The following is a 14,885-nucleotide window of genomic DNA, read 5'->3' as shown; positions in this document are numbered from 1 at the left end:
CGAGGGGCTGCTCCTCCCGCGGGGGTCGCGGGCGCTCGGCACCCACCCCAAGAAGGAGCCGATGGAGGCGCTGAACACAGCTCAGGGGGCCCGCGACTTCATCTACAGCCTGCACTCCACCGAGCGGAGCTGCCTGCTGCGGGAGCTCCACCGCTTCGAGTCCATCGCCATCGCCCAAGGTGAGCCGCGACCCACCCGAGCCCGACTGGGGTGGGAGGGCCGGGCCGGAGCGAGGGCTGAGCCTCCGAAGTTTGGGGGTGCTCCCGCCCTCGCCCAAGCGACTCCTTCGGGCGGGTAGGAAACTCCAGCAGAAGGAGGCATCGAGAAGCGCTCGCCCCTGTGTGTTCGCGTAACTGAGTATAAATGAGGCACACGACCCGAAATTTAGTTTCCAGAAGCATCCGCAGCACCTTTGGAACTTAAATTGGCCCAGTGTGCCAAATCCTCGGTGGGTCTGTCATCTCCCCTGGTGTTTCAGAGAGCCACGGGTGGCTGTTTTTCGGAATGGGAGTAGCAAAGTGTGTCTCATAAAATCCCCCTGACACCAGGGCAGCAGTAAATTGATTTCAGACCTCTTAAGAGACGCCGGGCTGCTGCTGCTGCTCTGGGAGCTCGTTCATGAGTTACACTTCCCTGCCCGGAGAGCTGCCGGCGCTGCTTCTTGGAAGTGTCGGTTCTCATTCGGGAAGGTGTGCATGTGCTGGGAAGGTTTACAGATGTGTCTCTGAATACAGGGCTATGCAAACGCCAATTAAAGTAATTCACAGTGATTTTTCTCGTCTGATCCAACTGTTCTTGCCAACTTGACACTGTTCCTTAAACAAATCAAAACCTGACAAAACCAAATCCTCTTAATTACAGCCTCCTTACTTCTAGTTCTGATCCTCAGCTGTAATTTACAATCCCTATTGCAGCGAAGATGATAGCGGGTACTTAAGAGATCAGTGTGCATTTGATCTAGGCCTCTTTGTGACTTTGATAGTAGCGTGCCCTTGGAAAGGGCATTTCTGTGTCTTGTGGCTCCTCTGTAGATGTCTGGAAGAAAATTTGGGTGAGCAGAGAGCAGGTCTGCCGGTCAGCTGTAGAAGTGTTGCTTTTGTGAAGAGACAGAACCCTTTCAGGTATCACTTTGTTTTTGTTTGTAGCACATTTGCATATAAACACTAGTGTTTCTAGTCAGAGTGGGAGTAGTTCACTTAAACGCCTTATTTTGGGAGCAGCAGCGCTTCTGTTTTGCAGACAGTGGATCAGTTTTATTTGTTTTACAACGCAGAGGGTAGAATGCTTTGAACTGTAAGTTGACACTAACTTTTGAATACTAACAACTAATACTCTTCCCAAATAAATCCTTCTAAGCGTCTGAAGGGTTCTTGCCATGAGGTTTTTGTGTGAGTTTCTGTCTCATCGGTTATTGCTCAGGTTAAATAGAACGGAACTGTGTACCTGGAGGATCGTGTGGTGGAACTCAAAATGAGACTTTAAAATTTCAGCATAGTGTCTCAACTTTTATACAGATGTAAATCAACAGATGGTCGTATCTAATATCTTGCTGCTCAGATGCTGTTAGTTATAATGTGAAAGTCTGTTCTGTAAAATGCTGTGACTTTCTGATGATTCAGGATGTAGAAGCGAAGTAACAATAGCATCAGTTTGCATTTAGACATTTTACTACATGGGAGTTTATTAGTTGGTTTTAAGTTTATGCTACTAGTGAAAGTTGCAATTCACTTGTGCCTGAAACTGTAAACATTAATCTTGCTGGAGAGATTGTTTCAGCAAAATCTCAGTTGTGGGCTTAGTAGTCTCATAAGTAAGGGCTGCATAAAGTGTTTGTACTGCCGTTGGACCTCATCCTTGGAGTCAGATTCTTGATCTGCCCATCTAGTTTGATAAGACATTTTTTGTAGATAACCTTTTCCTTTAGCCAGCTCTATTTGTGGGATATTTTTACTAGACTGCAGCATGGTAACAGCTGTCAACTTTAACCTATAAGAAATTCTGTTTCTTCATGTGTTACGAGAAAAGAAAAATCATAACTGAAAAGGGCTTCTAGTAAGTCTGTTAAATAGAAATTGGAGAAAAACCCTATGTTGAATTTATTGCCCATAACTGTTTTTTGTAGAGGATTATTGACAGAATTCAGATTTTGTGTGAAGAAGGGCAGAGAGGTGTTGGATATGTATCATCACTCTCAATGCTCTGGAGTGCCAGAAGAAGACAAGGTGGATAGAAGGGCTGCACTTGAAAGACAATTAGAGACTTTTCTGAGCTAGATGTTTGTATTCTGTATTTAAAATGCTTCATTATGTTTAGAAGTATTTTGTATGATTGTTCTTTCCTGCTGTTGAAATGGTGACTGTGAAGCAATGATCTGAATAGGTACACAGGTTGTGAGTAGCAGATGAGGGGAGAGCTATTTGTGCCTTGCTTTCCAGGTACTTTCTCTGATTGACTTGTGTCACTTTTGATCTTTACAAATCATGAGTTCAGTCAAGACAAAACTGTTATAGCGATGCTATCAATTATCTCATTCGTTGGCAGCATGCTGTAGCTCCTAGCAGCTGATTCTTTAGCTGAGGTCCCTGGTTGTACTTTTGTGTTGATTTCCAATGAAAGTGATCCAAACGCAGCCTTCAAATTCTCTACTGCTTGCATAAATTCCTGTGTTCTGGTTGAGTCTGAAAAATCGGTCTCTCCTTGATCATGAAATGCCTGTGTAGTTTTGCTACTCTGCTTAAGCTTGTTTTGTGCCTGTGATCTTTTCATAATTCTTTATGGAAAGGGAGGTGTTAGCCCATACCCTTCTTAACGCAGTCCTTATTGGGTTAAGTTTTGACCTTCTTCCTTCACTACCTCTTCTGTGCCCTAACAGACCCCATATCAGCTAGGGGAGGCTGTCAGCAATATGGGGAGACCTGGGCACATCAAGAACCAAATGGGGCAAGTTCCTCAGCCCATTCCCAGGCCTACCACCAGAAGGATGCAGTTCCAGCAGCTAATTGCCCTAGCAGGAAATATGACAGGACACACTATCTGTGGCCTCCGCTAATGGCAGAGGCTGCGGGGAAACCCATCCTTTGCTGCGGCTGCTACGCTCAAGGACGGTCCTCAGGTAGGTGAGCTGTAGCTGGTAAGTTAGGTTATGTGTAGCTGTAAGTTAGGTGAGTCTCTGAAGCGTTTTTGAAACTTAAAACATCTGTTTGTGCTGTAGTCATGAAAACTGTAGGTGGGGAGAGGTTTGTGAGTATGTTCCTGCCTGCCATCACCTTGTCACCTGTATTACCTACAGGGTCATGGAGCTTCCAGATACCGGGCACTAGAGGTCAGTTAAGCAGCCTAGCTTATGAATAAACACTGACTGAAATTCTGCTGTTTGTTGTAGTGCTTCAGAAGACAGAACTCTGTCTGTGAGAATGTGATGGCTGAGAGCTGAAAGCCCGAGTTTGAATTCATAGATGTGTTTTGCATAGTGGAAGCTGGGGGGAAGACTGTGAAACTGAATTTTGATAGAATAGTTCTCAGAAAATATTTTGAAAACTCTCCCGATTTAGACTATAATCTGTATCTTACTATCTTAAAATTTAGTCAAAACATCACTGAGCTGTTCTTTCTGAAGACAGCTGTAAATCCTTTCTCATCTGGATTTAGTCTTCCTTTTGCATTGAAGTGTTTAAGCATTTTTTCTGGTTTTTCCCTTTTTAACCTTGGAAACATGAATAAAGTGTCCCATTTTCCCAGGAAGAGCTTTGAAACAAAGATTTTAAATTTTAGCTTGTGTTTCTCATAAGCATGTCAGCCACACCCAGCCACACCAGATAAGAGGTGATGCGTGTGGAATTGAATACAAGTAATTTGTATATTTCTATTTTCATGGTTACAGGAACACTGAAGTAGCAAGTAGGCCGGTTGATTTCAAATGTAATAGTCCTGCTTCCTGTTACTAGAAATAGTGCCCCATAAACAAGGCTTAGTTTTGATGGCTTCAGACAATCAGATTTCTCTTGTTTCTTTCTTGCATGATGGAGATGAAAGTGTAAGATCTTTCAGGAAATATGGAGAATTATTTAATGCTTCTGACCTTCTATAGCAATATTCCATTTACAAAAGTGGTGTTAGGAAGAAGATGGAACTTCTTTCTTAAGGAGCTTATATTTAGGGTTTCTACCTTTGGTTTCCAGTGTATGATATGAGATGATTCATGAAAGATGCACTTGTAAGCAGTGCAGCAAGTCTGGTAATGAGGCAGGGAAATACTAAAGGGTTTGACTTTAAGTAAGAAATACTAAACTTGGCATTTTGGCTATGTCTTTATTGCTTCCTAGGGTACTGTTGGTCTTTTATGTGTTGCTTTGCAATATTCTTGAGCCCAGATCTAACTACTTTTCATTAATATTACTAACACAGTGATTATCTAGGGCCTCTAAGAAATCTCAGGTCTTGACAGTGAGACAATCCTTTATTTTCCCATCTTTTGTTGCAAAGATGGGAAAACAATTCCTGTTTTCCTATCTTTGTGTACATACACATAAAATACATATGTATGTGTGTATATAATACATAAAACAGATGCTTTTAGTATATAATGTATGTACATTGTATATTGAAGACAATTCCTTGAAAGCACCCAGTTTCATTTTATATTTTAAGTGGAAGACTTTTATGAAATGATCACTAACTGAAAAGTCTTTTGAAGTGGAATTTCTTCTTCCTCTGCCTGGTGAGGTCGTGTATTACTTGGAAAACATGCAAAAACACCATAGCAATGAGTCTTGACAACTGTTTTTTGTAATTTAATTTGCAGGTTTTGGAGAATGCAGTTTCTAGCTAGATTCTCTTTGAAGGCATGGGATGTTATACCATTCATAATAATCTGAGATACATAAATAATCTGACCAAATCGGCACATTCTGATAGAAAGCTGTTCATAAGTTCATGTTACTGCATCTTCTTTTTGTTAAACAAACAAACAAACAAAAAAGCAAAACCAAAACCGTAGCTTGCAGGTAAAGGGCTCCACCTCGTTGCATTCAGCTGGGCTGACAGCTGGTGCAGAATCTCAGGGAAATCACAAGGTTTTAGCTATTGTTGGGTGAAATCTCATTTGGTGGCAGAAGAAACCTCACTGGCTTACATTCTGGTGTTAAATTTATGAGCTCCCCAGTTTACTAGAATAGCTTAGGGAGTGTTTGAGCCTATGTGCCTCTACTTCCACAGCTTTACAAAGAAAAGTTAATTCAAAAGATGCAAAGTCATCAAAGACGAGTGGATTTCACTGAGGTTTTTAGGCAGTCTAAACAAGTCTCCTATGAAAAAGATTCCCTCTGTTGCATGAGTCAGATGCGTCTTGCTGATATGAACAAGCTGGTTCATCTGCCATGGTGGTTTAGGGCTGTTTGGATTTTAGTACCTCTTTTTGTTAGAAATGAATCTGTGCTAACACGACAAAACATAATTCTGTCCTTCTGGAAGTACTTGTCTTGTTTGAAGAGTGATTTCACAGTGCAGGTGTGAGGTTTGTGGTAAGCACTGCCCTCATCCCCTGAGCTGGGAGAGCAGGAACTGTTCATGCTGTTGAGCTTTGACAGGTACCATGGCACCTGGTGGGGACAGCTCTCTCTTCCTCTCTCCCTCACACCCAGCACATGCAGGTCAATGCCATGCTGTGTGTGGAGCAATGTCATCTACTTCTCTCTCCCTTGCTGTGACCTAGGTCAATACATTTTTTTTAACTCTAGTGTTTGATTGCTATTCTAGGAAAAGGTCTTCTGGCAGACTGCTGGCAAGTGTCTGATTCACAAGTTTGAAGTGCCCTGTCAACCTGGTAAAACGACAAACTCTTGCTGGCCTGCGTGTGTGAGTCCCTTTATGCTCTCAGACCGTTGCAGCCTGCGCCAGGACTGTTACCAATCTCACCGCTGTGTCAAAAATACTAAGTGGTGAAAGAAATACTGTGTTTCAGATGGAAGGATGTGCTACATTTAGCTTTTGAAACTTTTTTTTTAAATATATCCCCCACCTCCTGCCCCGAGTCTTGAAGCTCTCTCATGAAGGCAGAGTGCAGAAGGAGAAGTGCTACTGAGGCTCTGCCGATCATTTTCATTAATATCTGAACCTCATGCATCACAGAATCATAGAATGTCCTGAGTTTAAAGGGACCCACAAGATTCATCGAGTCCAGATCCTGGCCTTGCACAGGGCACCCCCAAGAATCACACCACGTGCCTGAGAGCATTGTCCACACGCTTCTTGAGCTCTGTGAGGATTGGTGCTGTGACCACTTCCCCAGGGAGCCTGTTCCAGTGCCCAACCATCCTCTGGGTGTGGAACCTTTTCCTAATATCCAACTTGAACCCTCCCTGACACAACTTCAGGCCTTTCCCTTGAGTCTGCCACTGACAAGAGATCAGTGTCTGCCCCTCTGCTTCTCTGGGCTGTTCAGCCTGGAGAAGAGAAGGCTCTGGGCATACCTTGTAGCACATTCCAGCACATTAGTGGGGTTTGCAAGTGTCCTGGAGAGGACTTTTCACTGAGGCTTAGGCTTAATGTCATAAACAAGAAAATTGGTGCATGGTCACTCATGGTAAAACTATTCTGAAAATGTCAGCTGTAACTGTCTACCTTTTAACCACCTGCAGCAAGGTAATGTTTTCTGAAGTTCATTATTTTTCTGTTGTGGTTTGGTTTGCTTCCATATTCTGAAATTTTACTTGCTCACATAACTTAAAGCAGGTTCTAGTCTGCTTAAATGCAGAAACTTTGTCTTATTTTTTTGCAGAGAAAACCCTGCAAACAATCAAGTGGAATTGATATAAAACCCACAGAAATGCAGTCTTAATATTTATAAAGGATCTTTTCTTGCTGGCGGATGTTCCAGTATTGATTGGAAGATTTTAAATAATGACTGATTGCTGTTTTGCTTTTGAAAACTCATTGTAGGCTTAAGGTATCCTAAACCACTGGTACCACTGGAGAAGCCAGCAGAGGAGGTAGAGTCACCAGAGACATCCAGTGAATTTGGTACAGTAGAAAAAACTCAAATGGAAAAGTGTGTTTGCTGATGTGTGCATTGCATAAGGCCAGCAGGCTGCTGGTTTGACAGAATTCCTGCATGCCTGTTTTGATGCATTTGGCATGTATTGCTGCAAGAAATAAAAGTATACAGTTTTTATTCATGTTCATATAAAGCCTTCAGTCTCAAGAATTTCAGCAATTCACATCTTCAGGTACTTATGCTTAACTTGACCGAGGTGTTTCAAGCGCAGGTCTTTTGCAGACTGCTGCACTGTACTAGAGTTTCTACTTAATACTTGACCAGATGAAAATCTTCATTTTTTTGAAGCAGCTCAGTATCAGCTACCTTATACTTTTTTCTTGGAAAGTGATATGCATTAAATTACAAGGTCCAAATATAATGCAGGAATGATACTATAATTTAAAAAATTTATTTAGTTAGCTGCCTTTGCCCTTTGCTGCCAGAGGTAAAATAAGATTGCTTCAATTAAAATAAAACATTGCTTCAATTAAAATTTGTTTTGTCTTTTGCATGTGTTTAAGCATGTGATGAATACAAAATAGGTGTCATGCACAAATACGCTTTATATCACAAATCAGAAAAAAAAATTGGATTCTTAAGCCATTGTTCTTCAGCTGTGTCTTTTGTAAAATAGTACATTTTAAAGCTAAAAGGAAAATCTGTCTCCCACTACCTCTCTTGTCCAGTACAAAGGCTGCTTTTGATTCAGAACTTTTCACGAAAGATCACTTGAAATGCAGCTTTTACTCAGAGTGCAACTTAAACCCTTGAGAGTGATAGATTCAAAACATTTAGATCTCCCTGCAGCAGGCACAAATGAAATAGATCATGTTTATTCTGTGAACACAGAGGTTCCAGTGTGTAACCTCAATTAAAAGAAAAGGAAGTCTGCCAGTTTCTTGAAGAAAGAAATTATTTAAAGCTGACTCATTCAACTGAAAACTCTTAGCTTAAGTCAGCCTCATTTATTATTTAATCAATCCAAATATGAAACTACAGAGGCATCTGTTATCTCCAGAAAAAAATCCTTTCTAAAAACAACCAGTAAATGGAAAAATAAATATATCAGGCAAGCAGAGTACTTAAAGAAACTGTCTTGGGTCCCTGTGCTGTTGTTGAGATTTTTTTATGAAAATGGCTCATTGTCAGGAAAGTTAGACATGAATATGTGAGCTGCCTTGTGCTTCCCTTCTATTTTATACTTAAATTAGCAAGTGATATTTCAAATATTCTGAAAGCATGCCTTTTTGTTTCTGTTTTGTTGCTGTGTGTGAGAACTTCCTTTAACAGTGAATGAACATGGAATTTTTGGGATGTGACTAACTCATGCCTGAAACTCATGCTTCCTCTGAAACATGGGGAGTATTTTCAGGCAAAGTCCACAAAATACTTTGTTCAACCCAGCAGACTGCATGTTTCATTCAAAACTATGGAATATAAAATCATAGCTGTTTTTTTCCAGTGTTCATTTACTTAGGATTCTTAGATATTTATATGCTAAATGTTAATGAAATACCCTCTCTAGCAGCCATAATACGTAGTGATTCTTGCTGCTGCTCTACTTTTCTCCTGCATCAGTTGGCAGTTTCATTTTGTATGTGATGGGCTCATAATATTCATTTTTGGCTATCTTTTGAGTTTTTATCAAATTTTATTTAGACTGAGATACTTTTGGCAAATATTAACAAGTCATTTTTTTTTAAATCACATTGTTTTCTCTAGATAATAGAAAGGGGAAATAGAAACATATTAAAGACTCTGTATTTTGAGGTCGATCATATTCTGTATTAACTCTCCTATTGGCTTAAAGCAGCCATAAGAAGAAGGTGTTTTATTTTATTATCTCCTACTGCTTGTGTGTAGGGATAAAACCTTTCCTTAATGCTGTTAAAATACTTCATGGCTTTTAGGCATTTCCAGAATTAAAACATGCCTTACTGTTTGGCAGTGATCCTGATGAAAGGCTCCTGCATGACCTGGGGGAAGGACACAGCTTTGAAAAATCTTTCTAATTTCAGGAAAAATTGAAAAGTTTGAGACAAAAAGGCATCTTCGGTGAGACCAACTTCAACTGAGAGGAGCCAGATACAGTGTCCAGAGTGGCCTGGCCTTAGGTTCCCAAAGCTCACTTCTTGGAGATAGTCTGGGACCAGTTGTCTGGGCTTCCCAAACCATTCTGGGAGTGTTGGGGAAGGGTTAGGAGACAGTCCCTGGTATGTGATTCTGTCCCTGCCATGGACAGAAATCTGTGCTTTGGTTTGTGTTGTTGTATGTAAACTTGTACTGCCACAGAGCTCAGGTCCAGATGCTTACTGGGAGCCAACAACTGCTGCCCTTTAACTTGCTACATTTCTCTTTTAGGCATTATCAGTTTCTGGTTATTGTACTGTTACAGTAAAGTTACAGTAACTTTTTAAATTATTTGCACTTGATAGCGTTTGACTTTGTGCAGTGATCTATCCCTTAGTGCTGGCTGGTTTGCTGTAACTTATCTTACACTAAGGGTGTGAATCATCAGTCTCCATGAGGATGTTATCTCATCATTCATAACAATCTGAATTGGTAGAAACTGTGCTTTTTCTGCTTTATTTAATTTTGTGGAAGACTGGAGAAAAATGTGCGTGGAACAAACCAATTTCTTTAGCCAGCTGCCCTTTTAAATACCATCAGCTTGTATTTTCAGATTACAGATAACCTCTTGATCCAATTGTTTCTTTGCTTCAGTTCTGGCAACAGGCTGATTTTCACAAAGTTCAAGTAAAGCTTTGATGTTACAAATATAAAATTAACTGTTTTGCTCAGGAGTGAGATTTAACAATTTCCAGCTAGATTTCCAGCCTCTTGTCTCATAAAGGTTTTTGCCATAAAGAAGAGATGGGAGAACAGCTTGAAATCCACCACTCCTTCTGCAAATTCATTATTTATTTATATTATTTTATGGAGTAAAGTAAATCAAGTAAATAGGTAGCTGCAAAAGTGTCAGTGCTGTTATAAATAATCATCCTGGTGACCTTTTCCTCTTGCAAATATTCAGCAGACTTCTTCTGATTCAGCGTCCCTTTACCTGAAGAGAAGAAATGTACCAATGTGCACTTGAGTTCTGATAAATCACAGATGGCCCAGGTTGAAAAAGACTGTTCTTATTGGGAATTATATGTGACCTTTTATAAGTTTTTTACTTGTTTATTGGATCTGGTTTACCAAAAAAAAAAAAAAAAAAGTCTTTGGATTTGTAAAGTTTTCACTGTTGGATTACATCTCAGGGTTGGATGCTAGGAACCTATTGTGTCTACCTCTTTTCCATGCTTACATCAGTTTTTGCAGTTGCACATTACTATGGCTGAGTTTTACTGTGATTTATGTCTGATCCTGTGTTAAAAGCTCAGTTAAAAAAAAGACTCACTTTAATTACTTTTTCCCAGCCATAAAGGGAAAGCATTCTCCTGGGTTTCCCACAGTGAGTAAGGGCAGGCCTGGATGAGCTTGGATGAGGTGATGTGTAGCAGATGTGACTTGGCCATATGGGTGTGGATTTACTGCTGGCTTCACCTGTGGTGTTGTAAAGAGTGTTCTGTTCTTTCCCTGTCCCAAAAACCTCTGGATATGGAAGTCTCAGTTCTGCTTCCCATCCTAGCACTGCTCATCTCCTCTGGGCCTGGCTGCGTACCTGACTGAGAACAAGGGCCAGTATTAAGTCCTCAGGAGGGAATTTAGAAACAGGAGGAAAAGTATCAAATCACCCCTTGCAGTAACAATATGACTTCAGATCACTTCAGGGTGCGGTGTTGTATTTGACCTGAGGTTCTGCCTTTCTGTTTTCCCATGGGAAGTGCCAGGAGGGTTCCTGTGCCTCAGGCAGGAGTCTATTCTGGGATCTCTATGTCCCTAACAGCACGTGGTGACTTGCACTTGTGAGCAATACTGGTTTCATGTCCCAGGTTATCTTTGCAGTTTCAGCAACTACTTGCAATTATATTTTTTACCTCAACGTTTGTCTTGTGCTTAGGAAGGGAGCTGTCTCTCCTCTTCCTTCCTCTGGCTCTCTATTCAGGATTATTCATCGTGGTCTGAGTGGCTGCCTGCCACATCACACAGTACTTTGCTTCAGCACTACAAAAAGCAACCTCAGCCTGAGTCCATCCCCTTCTTTGCTGCTGGAAAAGAGGCTGTGTAAACATTGCACAGATTTTGGAGAAGCAGAGGGAGAAGAGAATGAGGCAGGGAAGGATGCTGGAGGCACACTGATCAGTCTCCATTGCACACTGTGAAAAACTACAGGGGTGCATATTTCATTAAGATGTCCAGTAAATAGTGGCATTGCAGTATGTCACTGATGTGGGCAGTGCCACAGCATACTTTCCATTGCCATGGGGAGAAGTGTTAAATACATTAGATTCCATATTTCCTCTCCTGTGGAAAACAAAACAGGCTTCTGTATGCAGCAAACTCCAAGCTGAGGATTTGTGTTTGTACTTCACTAATTCTCAAGCTGATTAGCAGAACTGGAGGTGAAGGGTGTAATTTCAGCATCCACAGGATTCTGCTGCCTGCTTACAGTGAAGCTGTGACAAAAGAACAGGTTAAAAACCCTGTCAGTGGAAAAGGGGAAACATGTAAAGTTGAAAAACAAAAACTGTCCTAAGTAGCAGAACCGTGTGTTTCATAAACTGACACTGGGTACTTCCTGGGAAAGTTAAGAAGCATTGGGATTAAATAGATGGACCAGATGTGCAGCTCTCCATAGAGCAGAGGTCCTGAAGCAGCTTTAGAGGGAGTGTGTGCACAGCTGGCACTGGCAGGGGTGTGATGGGAGCTGAAGCTTGCGTTGGCTCTGCAGCTGGAAGCTGCAGGGATGCACTTGCAATTGAATCCTCCTGAGAGTGGCCTCACGCTTGCCAGAGGCTGAAGAAACACTGACCAGGAGATGAGGGTGTTCCTATTTTGCTTTGCAGAATAAAGGCAATTGGTTGAAGGAATAAAAAAGTGAGCTTAGAACTCAGAACTGTTCACTTTTAGGAAGAGTAGAGCACAGTAGCCTTTGTCTTCGGCTTCTTCCTTTTGTATGACTTTATTTACAAAGCCAGCAATCTTAATATTTCAGACATTTTTTGTGAATAGACTGAGTTTTTTAATAGAACTTAAAATTCATGTGCAGAATAATTTATTACATAATGCAGCTGCATAACAACCCAGTAGATATTTCATACTCTTATAATATAAAAAGCTGGAAGAAGGTATTTTAAGGTGAAGTTCATGTGGAGTGATTTTATCTGTTTTTATATTATAATCATTCCTTCAGCTGTTTGCCACAGGAAGCTGTCATTGTAGTTTGAATTTGACTATGCACAGAATCAGATGGGGGTGTCAGTCTAGTTTCACAAATGAGGCTCTGCTAAGTTACATGGGGAAGGGAGGGAGGTATCAAAGGGATGAATCTACTGCACTACCTCTAGCAGCAGGTGGAGAGTTAAGAATAGCTTCATTGCTCCTGCATTCTGTATTCATTAGGCATTAATATAGAGAGGCACAAATTACTTGAGTGTAATTTATGGCTGGAACTTAAATTGTCAGTGGTTTCTTATGGTGTTCCTTTTGCTGACAGGAATGAACAGATTCTTACAGACTTCAAGGCAGCTCGTACTTCTGTCTTTAATGCCCCAATGCAATGAAAGATTAGGAGGAATGTCATTACACTTAATATGAGTCTCTAACAAAATGACAATCATTCAGTTTCTCTGTCCTCTCTGTCTCTCTTCTTTTGGGTTGCTTTATTAAGTCTGAGACAGATGAAAAGCAATAAACTGTACATGCATTTAAAGTTATTTCAGACAGAAGCTTATTTCTGCAGTTGTACTTGCTTCCAAGGTTGTCCTCAGGCAGGGAATGGAACTTTCTGCTTACAAGAGGGCTGGTACTTAGTGGTATGTGATTTAATAGCAGTTTGTCTTCAGCTCTCTGTAAAGATTGTAGTTGAGTTTTCTCAAAGGAAACAAATAATCGCACCAAACGAGCCAGTCCCCCCCCTCCCCCTGCCTGGTGCTGCTGTGCTGCTGCAGCTGCCTGCGGGTGGTGGTGGCTGTGGGAAGGGTTTGTGCTGTCTGAGTGCAGGTGCTGCTGGTGCCAGGGGCTGTGAAAGCCCAGCTGTGGCCGAGGCATTGCGCGCTCAGGTTTGGGGCAGGGCAGGAGGGAGTGCCTGGCTCCCCTGCATTCTGCACAGGCTGTCGTCAGTGAGCTGTCTCCTCTAAGGGGTTCTGCTGCTGGCTGCAGGTACCAGACCTGGCCTTGAAAGCCAAAGCTGCTCCCTGTTCTTAAAACCATTCTCCCGCTGGCTTTCTTTCCTGGGGAAAGGAGTATAGTTTTGTGCAGGATGGGAAAGGGCATAAGGGAGAGGAGGGGCAGGAATAAACAATCTTGTCTCTTGCCAGCTTTTCAGATTTCTTGTTAAGGCAGGGCTTGGGGGCAACATAAATGAATAAAGGATATTGTACATATAACTCCCTAGATATTTCATGAGCTCTCATGTTTAGATATCAGTGTTGCCTAACACAACCCTATTTAAAGGTGATGAAAGTTCTCTAGTAGATCAGATCTCTGATTGTACACAGAGTGCTGATAATTTTTGTTAGCAAATCTTCTGTGGTGTCCCACAGAATTGCTTTGCTTGTCCTTTTATGGGAATATATTGCACTCTGATAATGCACAGATACCATGGTCTTGTTTCCAGTTCAGCACTGTTGCTGTGCTGCTGCTCTGCTCAACTGCAAACCCATTAAATGATGGATAAATCCCTGCCTCGAACAAGAGGGGGCCCAAAAAAAAACCTTGCTGACAGAGAAATGCTAAAACCTCACCTTCCTGAAACAGCTAAATGAATATATTTGGATGCCATTAATTTCACTCTGTTATTCAAAAGGACCCATCCGATCCTTTTCCAAATCTAGTGGAGAGGTTGTTAATAATCCCAGGCAAAGATTCATTAATCCAAAATGCTGTGCCACTGGGAGATGTCCGTCCTCTGGCTCCCAAGAACTCCTTGCAGTTCTCAGGCATTGAAATGGAGAGAATGAGAAGGGAAGGCAGAGCCAGCCTCCTCTTGGTAGGATGAGTATTTGGTTTTTTGAGGCAGAGAATTTTAACTCTGAAGATGATTCTTTCCAGTCGGGGAATCGCTATAGCAAGTTTATTTCTTGGCAGCTCTCAAGAGCCTTCTTATGTTTATTTTTTTTCATTAAATAATAACCCTTTTCTTCTGGAACAGAGATGTCATTATTGTTCCTGTTTGCTCTCCTATCAGTTTTACTACGTTGCTGGCACTTTTATGCAAACACTTCAGCTGCTTTTCTGACATTTTCTATTTCTCTCTGAAGGAGACAGCTCAAACTCTATCCTTATGCTGCATCTCTATTACAAGCTGCAAGTCCTTTCTGTGTTTGTATCACTTTAGTTGATTAACCCCCTTGAATCCCAAGGCAAGCATCTTAAGTCTTTTTTTTTCCAGCTGTGGTTTGAGCCTTTTTTTAAGCAAACCACTGCAAATGCTATTTTGGCATTAACCTGTTTGAGTGGAAATGCTGACCTTCACATTTATAAGGCACTGATGAAGGAGGGGATTAGGTCAAGGATAAAACCCTCTTAATGGTGAGGACAGTGATTTGAGCCTCTGGATACCTGTTTGCATTTCATGCTTTCTCCTACATTTCCAGTTGAGGTTTTCATCTTAGGTCTCTGTCAGGCATCTTTAAAAGGATACGAATGCTGTGCCGCATTTTTGGAAGGGAGAATAGGATAAGAGTATTGTATACTCACTACAGGGGATCACAGGAATGAGCTGAGCTTGAAGTCACTACTGGGG

The 14,885-nt window shown here is 41.5% G+C and overlaps 1 protein-coding gene across 2 annotated transcripts in view; it reads left to right on the top strand.

The window, feature by feature from the left end:
* Window positions 1-6: 6 nt before the first annotated feature.
* TMEM65 (transmembrane protein 65) overlaps window positions 7-14,885 on the top strand; it is a 31,282-nt gene continuing 16,403 nt past the window's right edge. The window contains exons 1-2 of one of the 2 annotated variants that reach the window (XM_005420709.2): window positions 7-179; window positions 6,937-7,017. In XM_005420709.2, the coding sequence (XP_005420766.1) occupies window positions 62-179; window positions 6,937-7,017 (199 nt within the window). In that variant the 5' untranslated portion in view covers window positions 7-61. The remainder of the gene's footprint in view (window positions 180-6,936; window positions 7,018-14,885) is intronic. The other variant, XM_014306894.2, reaches the window with a different exon arrangement.

Source organism: Geospiza fortis, unplaced genomic scaffold (genome assembly GCF_000277835.1).
Source record: "Geospiza fortis unplaced genomic scaffold, GeoFor_1.0 scaffold111, whole genome shotgun sequence".
In the NCBI taxonomy this organism is placed as follows: Eukaryota; Metazoa; Chordata; class Aves; order Passeriformes; family Thraupidae; genus Geospiza; species Geospiza fortis.
Note: the sequence above shows the minus strand (reverse complement) of the source record. Positions and strands in the feature narration are given on the sequence as shown.